The sequence below is a fragment of the Ambystoma mexicanum genome, chromosome 10 (assembly GCF_040938575.1).
Source record: "Ambystoma mexicanum isolate Mex_15411 chromosome 10, UKY_AmexF1_1, whole genome shotgun sequence".
Taxonomy (NCBI): Eukaryota; Metazoa; Chordata; class Amphibia; order Caudata; family Ambystomatidae; genus Ambystoma; species Ambystoma mexicanum.
This window is the reverse complement of record NC_090932.1, coordinates 479,947,848-479,964,664: the sequence shown is the minus strand read 5'-3', so window position 1 is coordinate 479,964,664 and position 16,817 is coordinate 479,947,848. Positions and strand designations below refer to the sequence as shown.

The 16,817-nt window shown below is 39.3% G+C and overlaps 1 protein-coding gene across 5 annotated transcripts in view; it reads left to right on the top strand.

Moving 5' to 3' along the window:
* The window catches only part of LOC138491509 (alpha-1,4-N-acetylglucosaminyltransferase-like), a 674,441-nt gene extending 666,211 nt beyond the window's left edge, over positions 1 to 8,230 (top strand). For all 5 annotated transcript variants that reach the window (XM_069618047.1, XM_069618045.1, XM_069618046.1 and 2 more), the window contains one exon: positions 7,430 to 8,230. In XM_069618047.1, coding sequence (XP_069474148.1) covers positions 7,430 to 8,014 — 585 coding nt within the window. In that variant the 3' untranslated portion in view covers positions 8,015 to 8,230. The remainder of the gene's footprint in view (positions 1 to 7,429) is intronic.
* Positions 8,231 to 16,817: the final 8,587 nt, after the last annotated feature.

Genomic DNA, 16,817 nt, shown 5'->3' with positions numbered 1-16,817 from the left:
TGCATTATAATGTAAAATCATTTCTATTACGTATTTACTATGAGTCTGTATTTGTAAGGTTGAACTATTATCAGAATTGCAGGTAATACATAATCTGCCATGGTTTGCATTTTGTACAAGTTGCAAGAAATGGAATGGATTCACAGTTAGTTATGGATACATACAGGAAGCATTGATTAGGAACTTCTTCTTGTACTATATGCCTGCAAAGAGTGCATGTATGTTTCCACATGTATGAAATCTGGAAGATTTCATTTATAGGTATGTTTTTGTTTTCTACTACTTGTAGTAAGTACATCAGACATTCTTGTGGATCTTCTTGTGAGTTTATAGTGAATTTGACCATTCCAGGACAGTAGTCCAATCCCTGCCTTATTCCAGAAACACTTTAAGTTTTGTCAGGATTTTTGGTTGCATTTCTATGAAGCACTAACATTTGCAAACACAATTGTTGTCAATATTTGGTGTCAATTGGAATAGAATATTGATTGCTACATTTGCATAGCAATTTACACCAGTTGTATTTGATAATTTGAATGGACCTGACAGTTCTGTGTCCAAGTCATTTGTTCAGAGTGTGTGTTGCTTCTTTGAATTGGTAGTTGAGTTACTTTGAGCAGTAGATTCTTCTTTGGTTGTGGTCCTTGATGAAGTATTAGCTTCTTTTACTTTCTTTGGAGGAATTGCTGTGAGATCTTGCATAGTTTGAGTCTGAAGTAGTTTTCTATTACAACGTTTTGCTTTTTGCAGAACAGGATAGGTCTTTAGATGGGGGAGAGTGAACGCAGTCTATTGTATTCTAGAATGCAATAAATATCAGCATTTACTTTACTTGCATCAAAGTTGATTAGAAATAGCCTGTCAAGTGTACGTAAGCATGATAGTGCTACATAGCTCATGCCTTCTTTAAAGACTGTGCTACCAATATCTATCTATGCTTTATCTAGGGTAAGACCTTGTGATTTGTGAATAGTGATTGTGTATGCCAGAGTTAGAGAAAATTGTTCTCTGCGTACATATATGTCTTTGAAGAGAAGGAATCGAGCTGTTGAGCGTCCTATCCTTTTAAATTCGGATAGTTTGTCAAAGAGAATATTGACAAATTGAATGTTGTTGTCACTTGAGTATGTTTTAAAGCCAACAACTGTACCAAGAATTCCATTAACTAGTCCTTGCCCCACGTCAAGGTTACGTTTAAGCATTAATCTACAGTTTAAAGATAATTGTAATATTTTCTCCAAAGCAGTTGTGTTAGAGATATAGCTTTCCAAGTTGTTTAGCCTTGTTGTAGCTTGTTGACACATGGGTAGTGTTATACCATGTACGTCTAGTTTGTCTGTGGAGCTAATTTGAACTATTGGTTGCATTTCTTTTTTTTAACATTGTTTCATTAAATATTAAACAGCTTGCAAGAGTTGGCATCAAGGACATACAATTGACATTTTTGTGTGCTAAGTGTTCCATGACATCAGTAGCACATGAGTTATGGCCATAGAGTGCATGGATGTGCCTGGTTTTGTGCTTCTTGAGATAGTACACCAACTCTAATACTTTTTAAAATGTTGGCGTATGTAAGGTCTGCAGACTGACGCATATTTTCAGTTAATTCTCTGTATTGGAAATGTTGCCAAAGTTTGACATTTCCTATGCTGCCAAGAGTTTTACGGCACGGTTTGTGCCCTAAGGTTTTAAAAATAGGTTGACCTTTCACTGGTGTTAATTGAAGAAGATCTCCGAAAACAATAATGTCTTTTCCTCTAAAGAGCTGTTCGTGGTCTGTTTTGAGGACTTCTTGTAATCTGAGGTGAATCAAAGCCAACATTATGTTGGAGACCATGCTCACCTCATCTATTAGCAGCATTTTCATTTGGTTGAAAACTCTGCGTAGTTCCATTGCAGCTTTTGTAGAAATTCTGTAAAAGTCTAATTAGTTTTGGTGTTCTACTGGAAGGAGTAGTAATCAGTGTAAAGTGACACCACCCATGTTGTAGGCAGCTAAACCTGTTGGTGCAGTTACAACAGCTGACAGTTTGTTGTTTGTCAATTGCTGGATGAACTGGCTGATGATTTTGATTAAGAATGTTTTGCCTGAACCAGCTTGACCACTCACGTATAGCAGTATAGGTTTGTAGTCTTGGCAGGTACAATTTTTATTTTCATATTGCACACCATGTTCAATTTGTTTTGTTACTTCTTGAAAAATGCTACGCTGCTCCTTGTTTAGTTGTGAATTCAGTACAGCAAAGTATTCTGTAGATTGCTCATACTTACACATGGTGTTTTCTACTTCTGTAATGGCTAATTCTGCCTCATTTGCTATTAGTGGCTGTCCAAGTGGTTCTTGGCTTCCTGTTACAGGAGGTTGACTACTGTCAGGAGTGTCCAAATTCAGTTGGGTCTGGAGTTCTTCTTCATGTTGCTGTTCATTGTGTAACATTGTTTGGTACTGTGTGAAGTTTACATCTTTTATAGTGCTTTCATTTGCTTTGAAAGCGTCTTCATAGGAGTCATAGGTATCTAGTAACTCTTCTTCTTTTCTCCATTGTTTAAAAAGTTGTAGCAGGGACATGTAATACAGTTCTTTATGTTGAGGAGTTTTTAATGACAATTAGATATAATTAATTAAGCTTTGTTTGTGTATAGTAGAAGGTTGCCATCTGTATAGTTGTTACTAGTATGTTGTAAAGCTATTGCATTTTGTAAGTGGCTTTCACCTCCAAAATATTGTTTCTGGATATGCTCTATGTCTTCGATTAGTTGTTTGTACCATGTAGAAGATTGTAATTTAAATTGGCTAGTGCTAAAGCAGGACTTTTGGCATGGTACAGTTTATGGACCAGATTTCTTATAGTTGGATGATGTGCTGATATCATTTTGATATGATGGAATGTGCTTTTGCAAATTGGTCCAGAAATGCAGGCTAAAGAATGCCCTTGTAGTCCTGTGTATTTGCGCACTCGACAGGAGTCCATATTTTGTAGTAGTTTCATTTTGAATTTGTCTTTGCCTTTCACATACTGATTGAGGAACTGGCATAAAGATTTGAAAGATTTTTTGGCAATGTTACAATTTGATGTGCACAGGCATTTGTAGACCTGACGTATATGGCCAGTTGATACTGAGTTTTCTGGGGATATTTTTGTGAGCAGCGGTTCTTGTTCCATAATTATTACTTTTTTCATACCCTCGTCTATGGCTATGTATGGCAATTGGGTTTATTTGCTTTTGTTTGTATGCTTCTTCATTGAAATATGGTTATGTGCTCGTGGTGTGACTCCATTCACCTCCACAGATGTTTGTAAAGCTATCTTTGCTGATATTCCATTTATGGAGAAGTCTTTTTTGTAGTTTAGTACTTAGTTTTGTTAGTGGTTTCATTCTGTGTAAAACTAAAATAAATAGTTTCTTTTGAGAAGGATTACAGTGTCTATGAGAGCTTGTAGGATGAATTTCCTACGGTTGAATTCACTAAACATTTTGAATTTTTTCCACATGACTTGACCATTCATTGTGGCAGCCTAATCAATAAACACTTGTTTTCAAATGTCCCTTAACACTAAGGTGTACATATTTTAAACATATGTGATGCAAACTGATTTGCAATCCCACACATCTCTTTGCAACCCAGGTCTTATTTCCAAAGCCATAATTGAATTGTCAAAAATAATTTTCCTTAGAATTGCTGGGCACAAATCATTGGGTCTGGACATCATTTTCCACGGGCCCTTTTGTTAGAGAATCCATGTGCACTGTGACTTTCATTTACATCTCTGCAGCAGTATCTTTTTAAACACAATACATGATTTTCTGCAACCTAAATAATGTCAACGTATATGATCCCCCACCAAAGGTATCAAAGGAAACATATAAGATTAAGATGCTGGTTATCTGTAATTTTGCACAGACCTTAACACAGAGCTTTATCATTCATTAAGTGCAAAATGGAGTCCAAGCAGTTCAGATTTTAACTTGCCCGTGGTTGAGTTTTATATTGCAAATTATGATAAAAATAAGTTGGTATGTACATTCTCTCTAAGTTTCTATCCTTAAAACTGCTAGTTACATTGTGACAACCACGTATATGTTACCTTTACTTATTCATTTAAACTCTGCTTGGTAATATTGAGAACAGCCTGCTCCAGTCTCCCCAGCAGCAATAGGGCCTTGTTCATGGGTAATGAGCCATTCTTGCATGGAAGCCCGAACTCCTACTTTAAATATAGCGCCTTGGTAACTAGTATTGACATTTTTATCATTATCTTTTCCGTACATTAGTGGTGCTGAACTGACTTATGTGCTTTTGCATTTAAAGTCCACTGGGCTGCATAATTTTATAAATGATTTAAATATGTGTGTTAACTTCTTCTGGCATAAATGTGCATTTAATGAAAGTCTGTGTAAGCAGGCATATATGAATATGGCATTAGATGTATATATTGACACATATTCAGATAATTAGTTTATCACTAGCTATGAAGAGAAGTGTATTGTGGAGTCAACAGCTACATATTCATATGTCACAATCATTTCAGGGCCAAATGCAGAATGCTTCCTAATTTAATCATGGGCTGGGCAGTTCCTGGCATATGTTTGTCTTGCTGTTAGAGAGATTTCTCACACAAGTGCTAAATTCCCTCTACCTTAGATCCCTGCAGCTCATTTGCTATATTTTGGGACTTTGAACTTTTCATTTTCAATGGGTTTTACTTTTGTGTTCTTTGGTTATGGAGTTTTAAAACAACTCCATAGCCATCACATGTTTCTGTGTGTCACACAGCACCTTCAGTACAGTGACACAGGGATGTCTTTCAGACTTCCCAAGGTTTAAATGACTTTTCTGGGACTGATTACTGTCTCCCAGAGCATGTAGAGGTAAATTTACTTCACTAGGCTCTTTAAAATTACAGACCGAGCACACACTATCTTCCTATAGAGTGTTTGAGGGGTTGTCTCGCATCCCCTGAGTCAAAACATTCATGTAACAATCAAATGTTACCCCTTTTCCTACTTTAAACGGCTAGTGGCAGTGGTTTAGATCAAACTACCATGATTTTTCCTGAACACGAACAATGGTAGCTAAAAGTCGGATCAGCATGTTTTTCAATATGGCGCCCAAGACCTATCTGTAAAAACAGACCCTGGTCGACATTTTTCGCCATTTCTTTTAGGGAAGGACCTTCTTGTGTTTGTCTCTACATGCCAAACCAGGTTTGGTCCCTTTGTTCGTTGGCCTTTAGCAGGCTTCAGTGCTGAAGCCCTCCTCTGGCGCCTGAGTGTCTGGGGTGGACAGGATGTGAGGTAGGTGCCCAAAACTCCCTCTGCTTAGTCTCCTGGGAGACCTGAAAGCACTCTGGCATAATTGCCCAGCTGGCTGTCCGGCAAGGGCAGTCACCCTGCTGTTTGAGTGACAACCAGGCTGGAATGAATGGGGGCAAACTGTTTAAAAACAGGTCTCTGGGACTTGGAAAGCAGATTCGACCACTGGAACGAAAGAACTGAAGACGAGTTGAAGGAAGAAGACTGCTGCAACTCCTGGACGACCGGTGAAACCCTGCTGCAGGTCCGAATTGCCTGAAACTCCATCAACAGAGAAGCCCTTCAAGGTTAACTTCTTCCCTTGAGTTTGGTGGGAACAACCAACTTGCAAGCCGCCTGGAAACTGTCCCCTCCTGGTCGAATTTTCTACAGAGTGCTGTGCAAAACCGGATAGCCCGCGGGAAGGATACCAGTTTGTGGTCTTTAAGGCACTCACACCTTAAACCAACGTTTTGCCAAAACTGTGGCCTCATCCCTGGGCAGTGCAGAGACCTCCCGACATCCTCCTTCTTGTCCCCATGACTGAAGCTCAGGAATAGCGAGATCTGCTCGAACTGCCAGGAACAACTGTCTCAGCTAGCTCTTCTTCACTTTAAAGGTACTGTGCAAAAGCAGTCCGGAAATTTTTTCGGCCACTGTGAAAGTTTGTGAAACTTTCAAGACTTCAAAGGCTTATCCTTCCCTAAATATTCGTCAAACTTTTCGCCTAGCCAAATTCTTCTTAACTCTGTGGCAAAGACTTAACCGTTTACTACCAGAACTGTGCTATCCTATACAAAGTCTCTGAACCATTGACTTTGGCCCAGGCGTATGAACTGAATTCCTGGTTGTAGTTTACTGAAACCCTTTTGCCCTGAGTATGCAAGTAGTTGTGGTGTTGATTCTGATAACCTTGTCTTTTTACCCCTTTATTAAGTATCTGAAGTGTCATTTTGCTCCCACTTTAGGGGAGCTGAACTTGTTCAATACTTATTGGTTGAGTAATTGTAGTATAGTAGTATATGATTCTGAGCTGCTCTTGCTAGTTTAATGTTTTCAAACTGACTGTGTAAATAAATGTATATTCTTTTACCAAGAAACCTTGAGTAAAGGGTTTGTTTGAATCACTGTATTTGTTGGTCCTATGTGTAACTTGTTCTACTGCTCACTCAACTCTTGAGATAAGTCTGGCTGCTCAGCCACTGCTACCACATAACTGTGTAGTACAGGCTTGTACCAAAGGTGAAATTGTACTGACACTTGTAGTTTTAATTGCATCTAGTGTTCCCCAATGGGTACTGCATGTGATTCTGCCTAACGCTTGCCCAGCTGTTTCTGCTGTAATGCTTGACGTTCTTTCATAAAAAACAATGTTTGCAAATGACAGCTGGAAAGGAGGTTGATCTCACTAGATTTTATGACATCATTAAGGAAAATTGCTTAATTTGCAAGAGCACACCCGGCCCCTGTGCCCTTCTAGTGCTGCCACAGTTTGGTCTTCCTTAAACCACCAAATTTCACATAATATTTGATGTTTTTTGATGTCCTCTTCTGGCGCATTCCAATGACTGATATAGGCATTGAAAGTATTGAGCAAGCTCAATTATGTGTACTTACTGGTGTAATATTCAGAAGTCCTGCTTTCGGTCACTGAAAAACCATTAACATGAAAAGTAAGGGTTGGACAGACACCACATTTTCGCTCCATGAAGAAAGATTCCTTGATAAATTGCTCAATTTGCTGGCATCCACTTAGAGGTCATTGGCCCCCCAACCCCCACTAAAATCCTACTGTCCCCAATAACCATGTTCACCTTACGTAGAGTACAATCGAATTCACTGCTTCCTTCACTTCCATCACGCTGGCCAAATCCACCACTCCTCCTTGCACTTTTCGATCTCATTAGTCCAGTATTCAGTCACAGTCTATAGGGAGTTGCCTTTTCACGAGTGAGTGTTGCAAATTGGCACCAACATGATCCTCACGATTAGGAGGAGGAAAACCACCGTTTCCAGTCTTTCACTTTGCTGCCATTAAAATTCTACTGACTTGGTACAGAAATGGAAACACCCGCTCATGATGATTGTTATTGCTGTATTTATGAATGCATTTATGTATTTATTTTCCTTGCAGATTGACCCAAGCAAGCAGATCTACTGGACTCATCATGTGTCTGATGCCTGCAGGGCGGCACTTGTCTGGAAGTATGGGGGTATCTACATGGACACAGATGTGCTCTCCTTGAGGCCAGTCCCAGTTGAAGACTTCCTGGTGGCAGAACATCCTCAATCCTGCAGCAGTGCTGTGCTTGGCTTTCGCAGACATCACCCCTTCCTCTGGGACTGCATGGTAGATTATGTAACCAATTATAATGGGGACATATGGGGGCAGCAAGGGCCGATGCTCTACACTCGCATGGCTGCAAAACTATGCAAGATGCCAGACTTTGCCAACGTGGGAGATGCTATGTGCCAGAACTTTTCCTATTTGCAGCCAAAGCGGTTCTACCCCATTTTGTATCCTTCCTGGAAAAGATACTATGAGAAATGGGACAATACCGAGAGTGTATTTAATTTGTCATATGGCCTCCACTTCTGGAACTATATGAACAGGGAACACAAAGAGGTGACGGCAGGAAGCAACACTGTAGCAGAACACCTTTTCAAGAACAACTGCCCTGTAACCTACTACAGTTTGGTGCAGAGGAATCCCAGCTAAGTGACTTGTTTTAGAAAGTGAGACGAACCAAAGAAAACTTTTTGAAAGAGGGACTTAGATTTCGGTGATCAATGTATTTTGTATGTCTGTATTGTATTCCTTGTTACTCTGCAAGGGACGGCACGAACAAGCTTAACCTTGAATTTACATTGCCTAATGGAACCTTTGGATAAAGGGGCCTCGAGTAAAAACCTGATAATAAAAGGTCTCAGATTTTCTATGTGTATGCCTATTTTATATAGCATTTTTTCATCTGAAAACAGTTTTCATTCTGCTTAACAAAGTGCCACCTACATGTGTTTTTATGTGATGTCTTCCCCGCAATTATGGCATTACTAATACCTTCTCCGTGCAGATATTCAGTTTCCAAGAATCTTCAGTGCAGCCAAGAAACCCCCACATACCCACAGCTTGCAGCATGATTATGGTTTCCATTAAGACAGCAGGTTAAACAATACGCAGCAATATGTTGCCATCGTTATGTATAGTGTAATGTGCACAGTCATAGAGAGGTCATGCAATCTATGTGAAATGTCCTGTCTTTGGAACGTACTGTGTTACACATTTCTTTGAGATTGACCCTTGATTGGACTGGGGTTGGAAAGATTGCTAGAGCATGTATTGGGACGAAATTTGCAATAAAGTCTAATGATCCTTTGGTTGTGTAGCCCCTCTTGCAAACAGTGGGGGTGGATCCCTTGAATGCCTCCTCTGTAAATGTGTATGCATGTTTTGGGGTGTTATGTAGTTCAAACCTAGCTGTAGAGTACCCGAGCTATGTATCACAAGCGATTGAAATCATAAGGTACAATTATATGAATGCAATTAGAAAGATATCCTATAAAAGGTACATTTGTAAGGATGTAGAGATCGGATAATAAGAGGGTTACACAGAGGGGATATAGGTTAGTAAGGGAATGTCAGAGACAGTCTTGATTAATTTGGTGGTGTATATATAGATGTGCTTCTGTAGAAGATGTGTTCACGTGAATTTAACACAATCGAGTACGACCTTTCAAACTACACTTTCGAGACCTCGGGTTCCCTTGCCTTCTTCTGAGTGGTGGTTTCTCATAGCACACACAGGATCTATTATCAGAAGTTGAGAATTATGACCCGGAGATGTGGAGGAAATTCAAGATAATGTGCTGCTTCATGACCATTGCAAGAGAAATATGGCTTTGCTGTGCACACTGTTTATATATTAGCACCCAAGGTGTGGGGGAGCAGCTAATCAGGTTCCTTAAATCGTGGACTGAAATTGCCAATCTCAGCCTGCATTCTATGGAACCTGAAGGCAGCTTCCTCCGCCTTTGCCTTGTCTTCCCACCCACCCTCGCTTTTCTTTTTTTTTAATGCTCCATCCACCCCACATCCCCACTTACCTCTTTTCATTGGCGGTGGCAGCCCCTGTGCCACCACCATGCTTTTGCTGCCATTCCACGGCTACCATGGAAATGGAAGAGTGGCTCCATATAGAGCACCACCTTCCATATCCATGGTGGCCATCTTCAGATAGTTTTTTCATTCATTGAAGTGGAGGCCACGCGCATCCCGTTCAAAGAATGAAAATACTTTTCTTTTTTTTTTAACACCCCAGATTTCTGGATTGGAAACCTGGGATGCTAATAGCCTTAAGGCCCTCTCCAGTGTGCTGTATCGGGTCTTATTGGTCCAGGCACCCTTGTTAACACCCATTCTGGCCCATGAGATCGGTCCGAACACTATATTCTGGACTGCCTCAAAATATTCTGGAAGGAGAACGTAGTAAAGGGTTTTGGTATTCGGGATGGTTGGGAACTATTTCAAACGAGATCGGCATGATGTTTATATACCAAAATTCTCCTCTGTAAAATGTAACCTTAAAAGCAAAAGGAGTGCATTCCTGGCACTTATCAAAAGGTGAGCAGAGGTACCTCAAAGTGTGCATCAGAAACGCTAATATCACCGGCCTGCACGATGCAACAATATAGGTGGCTGGAGTGATGGAAGTGATCATGAGGTGCTGAACTAAGTTAACAGTAAGTGACATCAACGGAGGATGTATAGACAGATACATCAGACAAACATTTATATTTAGTTTCTTATTATAAAATTGTGTTAAACATTTGCGATGTATTCAATATACATTCAATAATGTTTAACTTGTACATTGAATTGTATAGTGGTAGCCTAGGTACACTGTGTAGTGACATGTGGGTCGGGAGTTGTACATGGAGACATAGTGGATGGGGCAAAACTGTAAACAACAGTGGTCCTCTCTTCAACTATATGTATGGGACATGCCATGCATTGCCCAGGACAACACTGAGAGGGAGATAATGCTCCAAGTAGAACAATGAGCTTCTGGAAGCATATGCAGAGTGAGAATCAGAGGACCTAGAGTGATTATAATCAGACACACCCATTGGAATGACAAGTAGGGACACATGCACATGTTCAAAAGAGGGCTTGCCATAGATTTGCATGCATTTTTGATAGACCACTGAACATATATTCTCAGTTTAACAGTTTAAGTATTTGTTTGATTTTGACCCCGATTGAATATTGTCAATAAATTATACATTTTTTCTTGCACATCAGCATTTTTCTGTTTAAATAAAACTGTATTCTAAAATTGATTTTTGAATGATTGTGATAATAAAATATTGATGAATTTCCATTACAACATCTGCCTGTAAATATATGGGTATATTATTTTGCCCTAACTAGAGATCAAAAGCGCATACCTTCAGAAAGTTTTCTCTGAATTAAAAGTGATTACGTTAAGTAATAATGTTCAACAAATTCACTCATGTCTTTCACTTTGATAGAGCTCGACATGGACTTGTAAGTGTTCTAAATAGAGATTGTTACATGGACTTGTAAGCACTTTAAATAGAGCCCAGCCCACGTTCATATGTTTAAAATAGGGGTTGAAGGATAACTGAAGAATTCATGTAAAGGTATGGGAGAATTTTTGCATGACAGCCTGCTGAAATAAAAGTACATGCAATCATATACATTGATGAACACACTTAAGGAAAATGACATAACAACATTTTTAAATGTTTGAAGATTCAAACTGTAAGTGAGTTTACTTTACATAAATCTCGGGAGGATAGCTCAAGGGCAACTTGCTTGTCCTGGAAGCAAGACGACGGACGACGTGGAGCAACACAGGTTTGATCCCGGGGTCCACTCTTAGAAACCTCTGGTTAATAAGCTTGTTATAAATAACCCATTACAATTACATACATTCTGGAGTTGCCACGTAAAATATTGCATTCAAATACAGGCTGATTGTCTACAGAAGAAAATAAACCTGCTATTGTCTCACTAATAATGATATTGTCAATACATATAAACATTAATTCGGACAAAGCATGTCACAATAACTATTTTAGAGAAACTATACAACCTTCTCCAATTTGTGCATTGTAATTATTTTCATAACTTATCCCATTAAATTTTGTTAAGAACATCAAATAGACTCATCAGAAATTCACAGTATGCATTTCACTTAATTTTCTGTAACAATATTCACACGTGTTGACATCAGATACAAATTAAATAGTACACATTTTGTTTGATTTCCAGCAACACCCTTGACCATGGAATTTGACTCTGTGTACTGCAGGGTTTCTACATATTTGAGTTCTGATAAGGTGCGGTCTCTCCACATTTTAATTCTGCTGCTGCAGGGATTCACCACCTTTTGAAGTTGTGTACTGCAGGGTTTCACCACATTTGAATTTTGATGACTCTTGATGCTGTGGGGATTCTCTGCTTTTAAGTTTTGCCAATGTGAGATCTCTCCACATTTTCATTCTGCTGCTGTGGGGATTCACCACCTTTTGAATTTTCATAGTTCAGGATTTCGCCACATTTAAATTTTGATGATTCTTGATGCTGTGGTGTTTCTCCACATTTGAGTTAGAATTATGTAGCTAGAATTATGGACACTTGAATTTGCCACCATGATGCCTGTCTCATTGAACTCTTCCGCTGTTGACTATCACCTCTTTGAGTTTTATTCCTGTGAGATCCCAAACGTTTTGAGGCTCTGCTTCCTCTGAATCGTGCTACCATGATGCTTGTCTCGTTTGATCTTTGCTGCTGTTTATTGTTGCCACTGTGGGTTTTGCTACTGTGTCATTTGAATCCATTTCAGACTGTGCTTCCTGAGTATTGCCACCATGATGCTTGTTTCATGTGAACTCTGCTAATATTGAGTGTTGCCACCTTGAGTTTTGACACTGTGAGACCTTAAACGATGTTGGCTCTGAATTTAACTTCCATGATGCTCATCTCATTTGATCTTTGCTACTGTTTGATTTTACAACTTTGAGATTCTATACTTTGAAATCTGAAACCACTTTAATCTGTGCTTCCTCTGAATGTTGCTACCATGATGCCGCCTTCTTTTTGAGCTCTATTGCTGCTATGTGTTGTCACTTTGGAACCAGACTCTGTGAGCTATGTACCATATTGGGATCTGCTGCCCCCGAATTGTTGCCTTGTAACCACCACGCTTGAATCCAACATAGTATTTTTACTCAACAAAAAGACATTTTACGAACAAAAGGACTTATGCTTGTGTTATCTGTTTCTTATCTTACAATTGTGTATGCAATTTTGCATGTCAACAGCATTTTAGCTGTTGATGCATGTGTCCTGCTTATAATGATCAGCAGAGCTCTCAACTGTACACAGTTGCTCTAGGGATTGACAGGCTACTTTCATCAACTTCACCCACTTTTGTCCTGCACCCCATAGAATACAGCTGAGCCCCATGAATAATTTGGACCAGCTTTCACATAGACACTGACACATCATTCTTCCTAATGCCTTTGCAATATTCTCTTCATAACTAAAATCATTTGCTGTAGCCTATAAATCTCTGCTTATCACCTATTTAGCAAATAATGATCACATGCATTGTATTGCTCCCTTCATTTACATGTCTGCTCAGATTACGTTCTTCCGACAGGCGTTTATCCACTGCAGCACTTCGTGGCCACACCAAAGGCAGTAGGCGCTATACAAATATCAAATAACATAACAAGTGTTGGCATCAAACAAAAACATTAGATTTATGTATTGCTTTCTTATTCTAGGGGTGATTACACTCTAGATATGAGGCATTGTTTGTTTCTAGTTTGGGCATGTATATAAAATATAGGGTATGGTATGTTTTGCAACTTTGTCTACAGGGGTGTGTTTAGGATGAAACTTTTATTTTGGAGAGCACAAAATATTGACTCATTGAAAGAGTCATACAAACATGAGAGTGGACATTTGCATCAGCAAAGGAATTAGCCCTTCTTTTTTACTTGCCATTTGGAGTAACTCTTAAGGTAGAGTCCTTTCTTTTCAGCACAGTGTTATTTGGAAAAATGACGTGTTATTTAAATTGATGTTATTTTCTAATGAATTAGGGAAATAAACGAATGCCCTTTGTATTCCATTTAAAGGGGTAGATCTACAAATAATGTTTTTCCTCATTACACAGACACGGTAGTGGCTGTGTAGTTACGGTTAAGTTGTAGTTTCCATAGGGAGAGCCCTTTTTGGGAGGCTTATAACTTTGCTCTCCCTGGATGAATCCTCACCAAACTTTGCAAAAAATGTACATGGGTCACTCTCAATATTTTTGCAAAAACTTCTTTTTTCCCATAGACTGACTGGGGAAAAAACTTTGCTCATGCCTACAGCCCAAACCGCTGCACGGATGGTGAAAATCCATCCAGAAGTTTTTTTTTTTAAATGACCAAAAAGTAGGTCACAAAAAATTAGTGATATCTATGTTCAGTCCGTGGACACACTTCCCTGCTCGCTCCGCGGACAGTGTCCTGATTGGCTAATTGGCTTGCGTCATGTCGCAGACATGCAACGTGTTCGGTGATTGGATGGTGAGCGTGAAGTGCGTCAGATTTTTGGAAACACCCGCCATCTTGGATTCGCGGACAGCCACGGAAAGCGCAGTGAAACTTGATGGAAAAATACTATTTAGTAAAGTGTGTTGGCATGTAAGACTCTTTGGGGAGGGTGGGGGAGTAAGTGATGGATTAAATGTTGTATTTATTTAGGTGGCAGGCACCCCTGTTGTGTTTGTTCAGACTGCGGACAACACAGGTGTCCTGAAATGTTCATAAATAAACAAAATGGGGTGTCCTGAGGACACTACGCCTGTATGTATGGTTCGTAGGCAAGTTGAAACTGTTGTAAGAACACATCAAGTGTCCTGTGATGTTCATAAATAAACAAAATAGGGGGTGTCCTGAGGAAGCTATAGCTGTTCGTACTGTTCGTAGGCAAGTTGAAACTGTTCTAAGAACACATCAAGTGTCCTGGGATGTTCGTAAATAAACAAAATGGGAGTGTCCTGAGGACACTATACCTGTTTGTACTGTTCGTAGGCAAGTTGAAACTGTTCTAAGAACACATCAAGTGTCCTGGGATGTTCGTCAATAAACAAAATAGGGGTGTCCTGAGGATGCTATACCTGTTCGTACTGTTCGTAGGCAAGTTGAAACTGTTCTAAGAACACATCAAGTGTCCTGGAATGTTTGTCACTAAACAAAATGGGGGTGTCCTGAGGACGCTATGCCTGTGTATATTGTTTGTAGGCAAGTTGAAATTGTTCTAAGAACACATCATGTGTCCTAGGATGTTCGTAAATAAATGAAATGGGGGTGTTCTGAGGACGGTAAACCTGTCTGTATTGATCGCAAGCAAGCTGAAACTGTCCTACTATCTCAAGTGGTGTCCTGAAATGTTCGTAACTAAATGAAATGGGTGTGTCCTTAGGACGCTATGACTGTCCGTATTGTTCGCAGGCAAGTTCAAACTGTTCTAAGAATACAGGCGGTGTCCTGAAATGTTCGTAAATAAACAAAATGGGGGTGTCCTGAGGACGCTGTCCGTATTGTTTCTAGGCAAGTTGAAATTGTTCTAAGAACATGTGTCCTGGGATGTTCGTAAATAAACAAAATGGGGGTGTCCTGAGGACGCTAATCCTGTCCGTACTGTTCGTAGGCAAGTTGAAATTATTCTAAGAACACATCAAGTGTCCTGGGATGTTCATAAATAAACAAAAAGGGGGTGTTCCGAGGATGCTAGACCTGTCCGTATTGTTCGCAAGTAAGCTGAAACTGTCCTAAGAACACACGCGGTGTCCTGAAATGTTCGTAAATAAATGAAATTGCTGTGTCCTGAGGACAGTATGCCTGTCCGTATTGTTTGCAGGCAAGTTGAAACTGTTCTTAGAATACATGCAGTGTCCTGAAATGTTCATAAATAAACAACATGGGTGTGTCCTAAGGATGGTATGCCTGTCCGTACTGTTCGTAGGCAAGTTGAAACTGTTCTAAGAACACTCATAATGTTCACAGACATTAAAAGTGCCCATATGGCATAGTAAAAATGTTTGACTCTATAGGTGTGATATGCTGCAGTGATTGTGGCCAGGGCATAGAGTCCTGGGTGCATGGCCAACTAATAACTTTGGTGCTTAGAAATTTTCTCTTGTCTATGCACCCAAGACTCTATTCCCTGGCCACAACCACCGCAGCATATCACACCCATAGTGGCTTATACCTTTGGGACCCAAGAACACATTTATAAGCAACAAAGTTATAAGCGAGTATGAGTGTGATATGCTGTGGTGGTTGTGGGCAGGGCCTAGAGTCTTGGGTGCAAGGACAAGACCAAATTTATAAGCACCAATGTTATAAGCTACTATGGGTGTGATATGCTACAGTGATTGTGGCCAGGGCTTAGAGTCTTGGGTGCATGGCCAAGACCCAATGTATAAGCACTGAAGTTTTAAATCACTATGGTTGTGATTTGCTGTGATGGTTGTGCTTATTATAATATACATACTGTTTGGTTTAGTAACTGGAGTACATATATTCCTTGTTAATTTCTGTGAGAAAAGAAAAGATCATGTTAGTATTGTTATTTTGTAACGACTTATAACATTGAATAATCAACATTTACTTTTTTTTACCATCATATTTAGTAGATTACAAACCAGTGTACTGTGCAATTTGCTCAGTTTCTGTGTTTGTTGCTAAAATCATTGGGTCTGTGGGAAAAAGAATCCATGTTGGATTTAAAAAAACCTTTTTTTGTTATGCTACAGTCTGTTTGTTTGTTTTCAATGTTCACTTGTTGTTTCTGGCTAATGTTCTATATGTTGGCTTGTTGCAGATTTTTGGAGCAGTTAGATACCTGTTGGCATATTCTAACGGTCTATTTTTTGTTATAATGAAGTGATATTGATTTATCTGTTTGGATATTGTAAAATCTTGGGGCAGTTAGATACCAGTTGGCGTATTCTAACTGTCTATTTTTTGTTATAAAGTAGTGGTATTGATTTATCTGTTTGGTTATTGAAAATCTTCTTGAGGCAGTTAGATACCAGTAGGTGTATTCCAACTGTTTATTGTTTGATATAATTTAGTGGTATTCATGTATCTGTTTAGTTGTTGTAGAATCTTGGGGCAGTTAGATAGCTGTTGGCATATTCTAACTGTTTATAGTTTTTTAATTGAAGTTTTGTTAATGTTTAAGTGCAGATTAGGTAGTACATTTTGGTTTTAAGAAGATTAAATAAGTGTTTGTAAGATGTCCTGGTAATCTCTGCTTTAGAGTAATGGTACTATCATTACATTCGAACCATCCACATTTTTTTTTTATATATGCAGTATAGTGACCTGCATTGGTTGTGGCTCCTGTGTGGTAGATTATACCTATTGTTGTGAAGGTTTTCTTACCAAGTGATACTTGACCATGTGTGAATCCAGTCAGCTTGGAG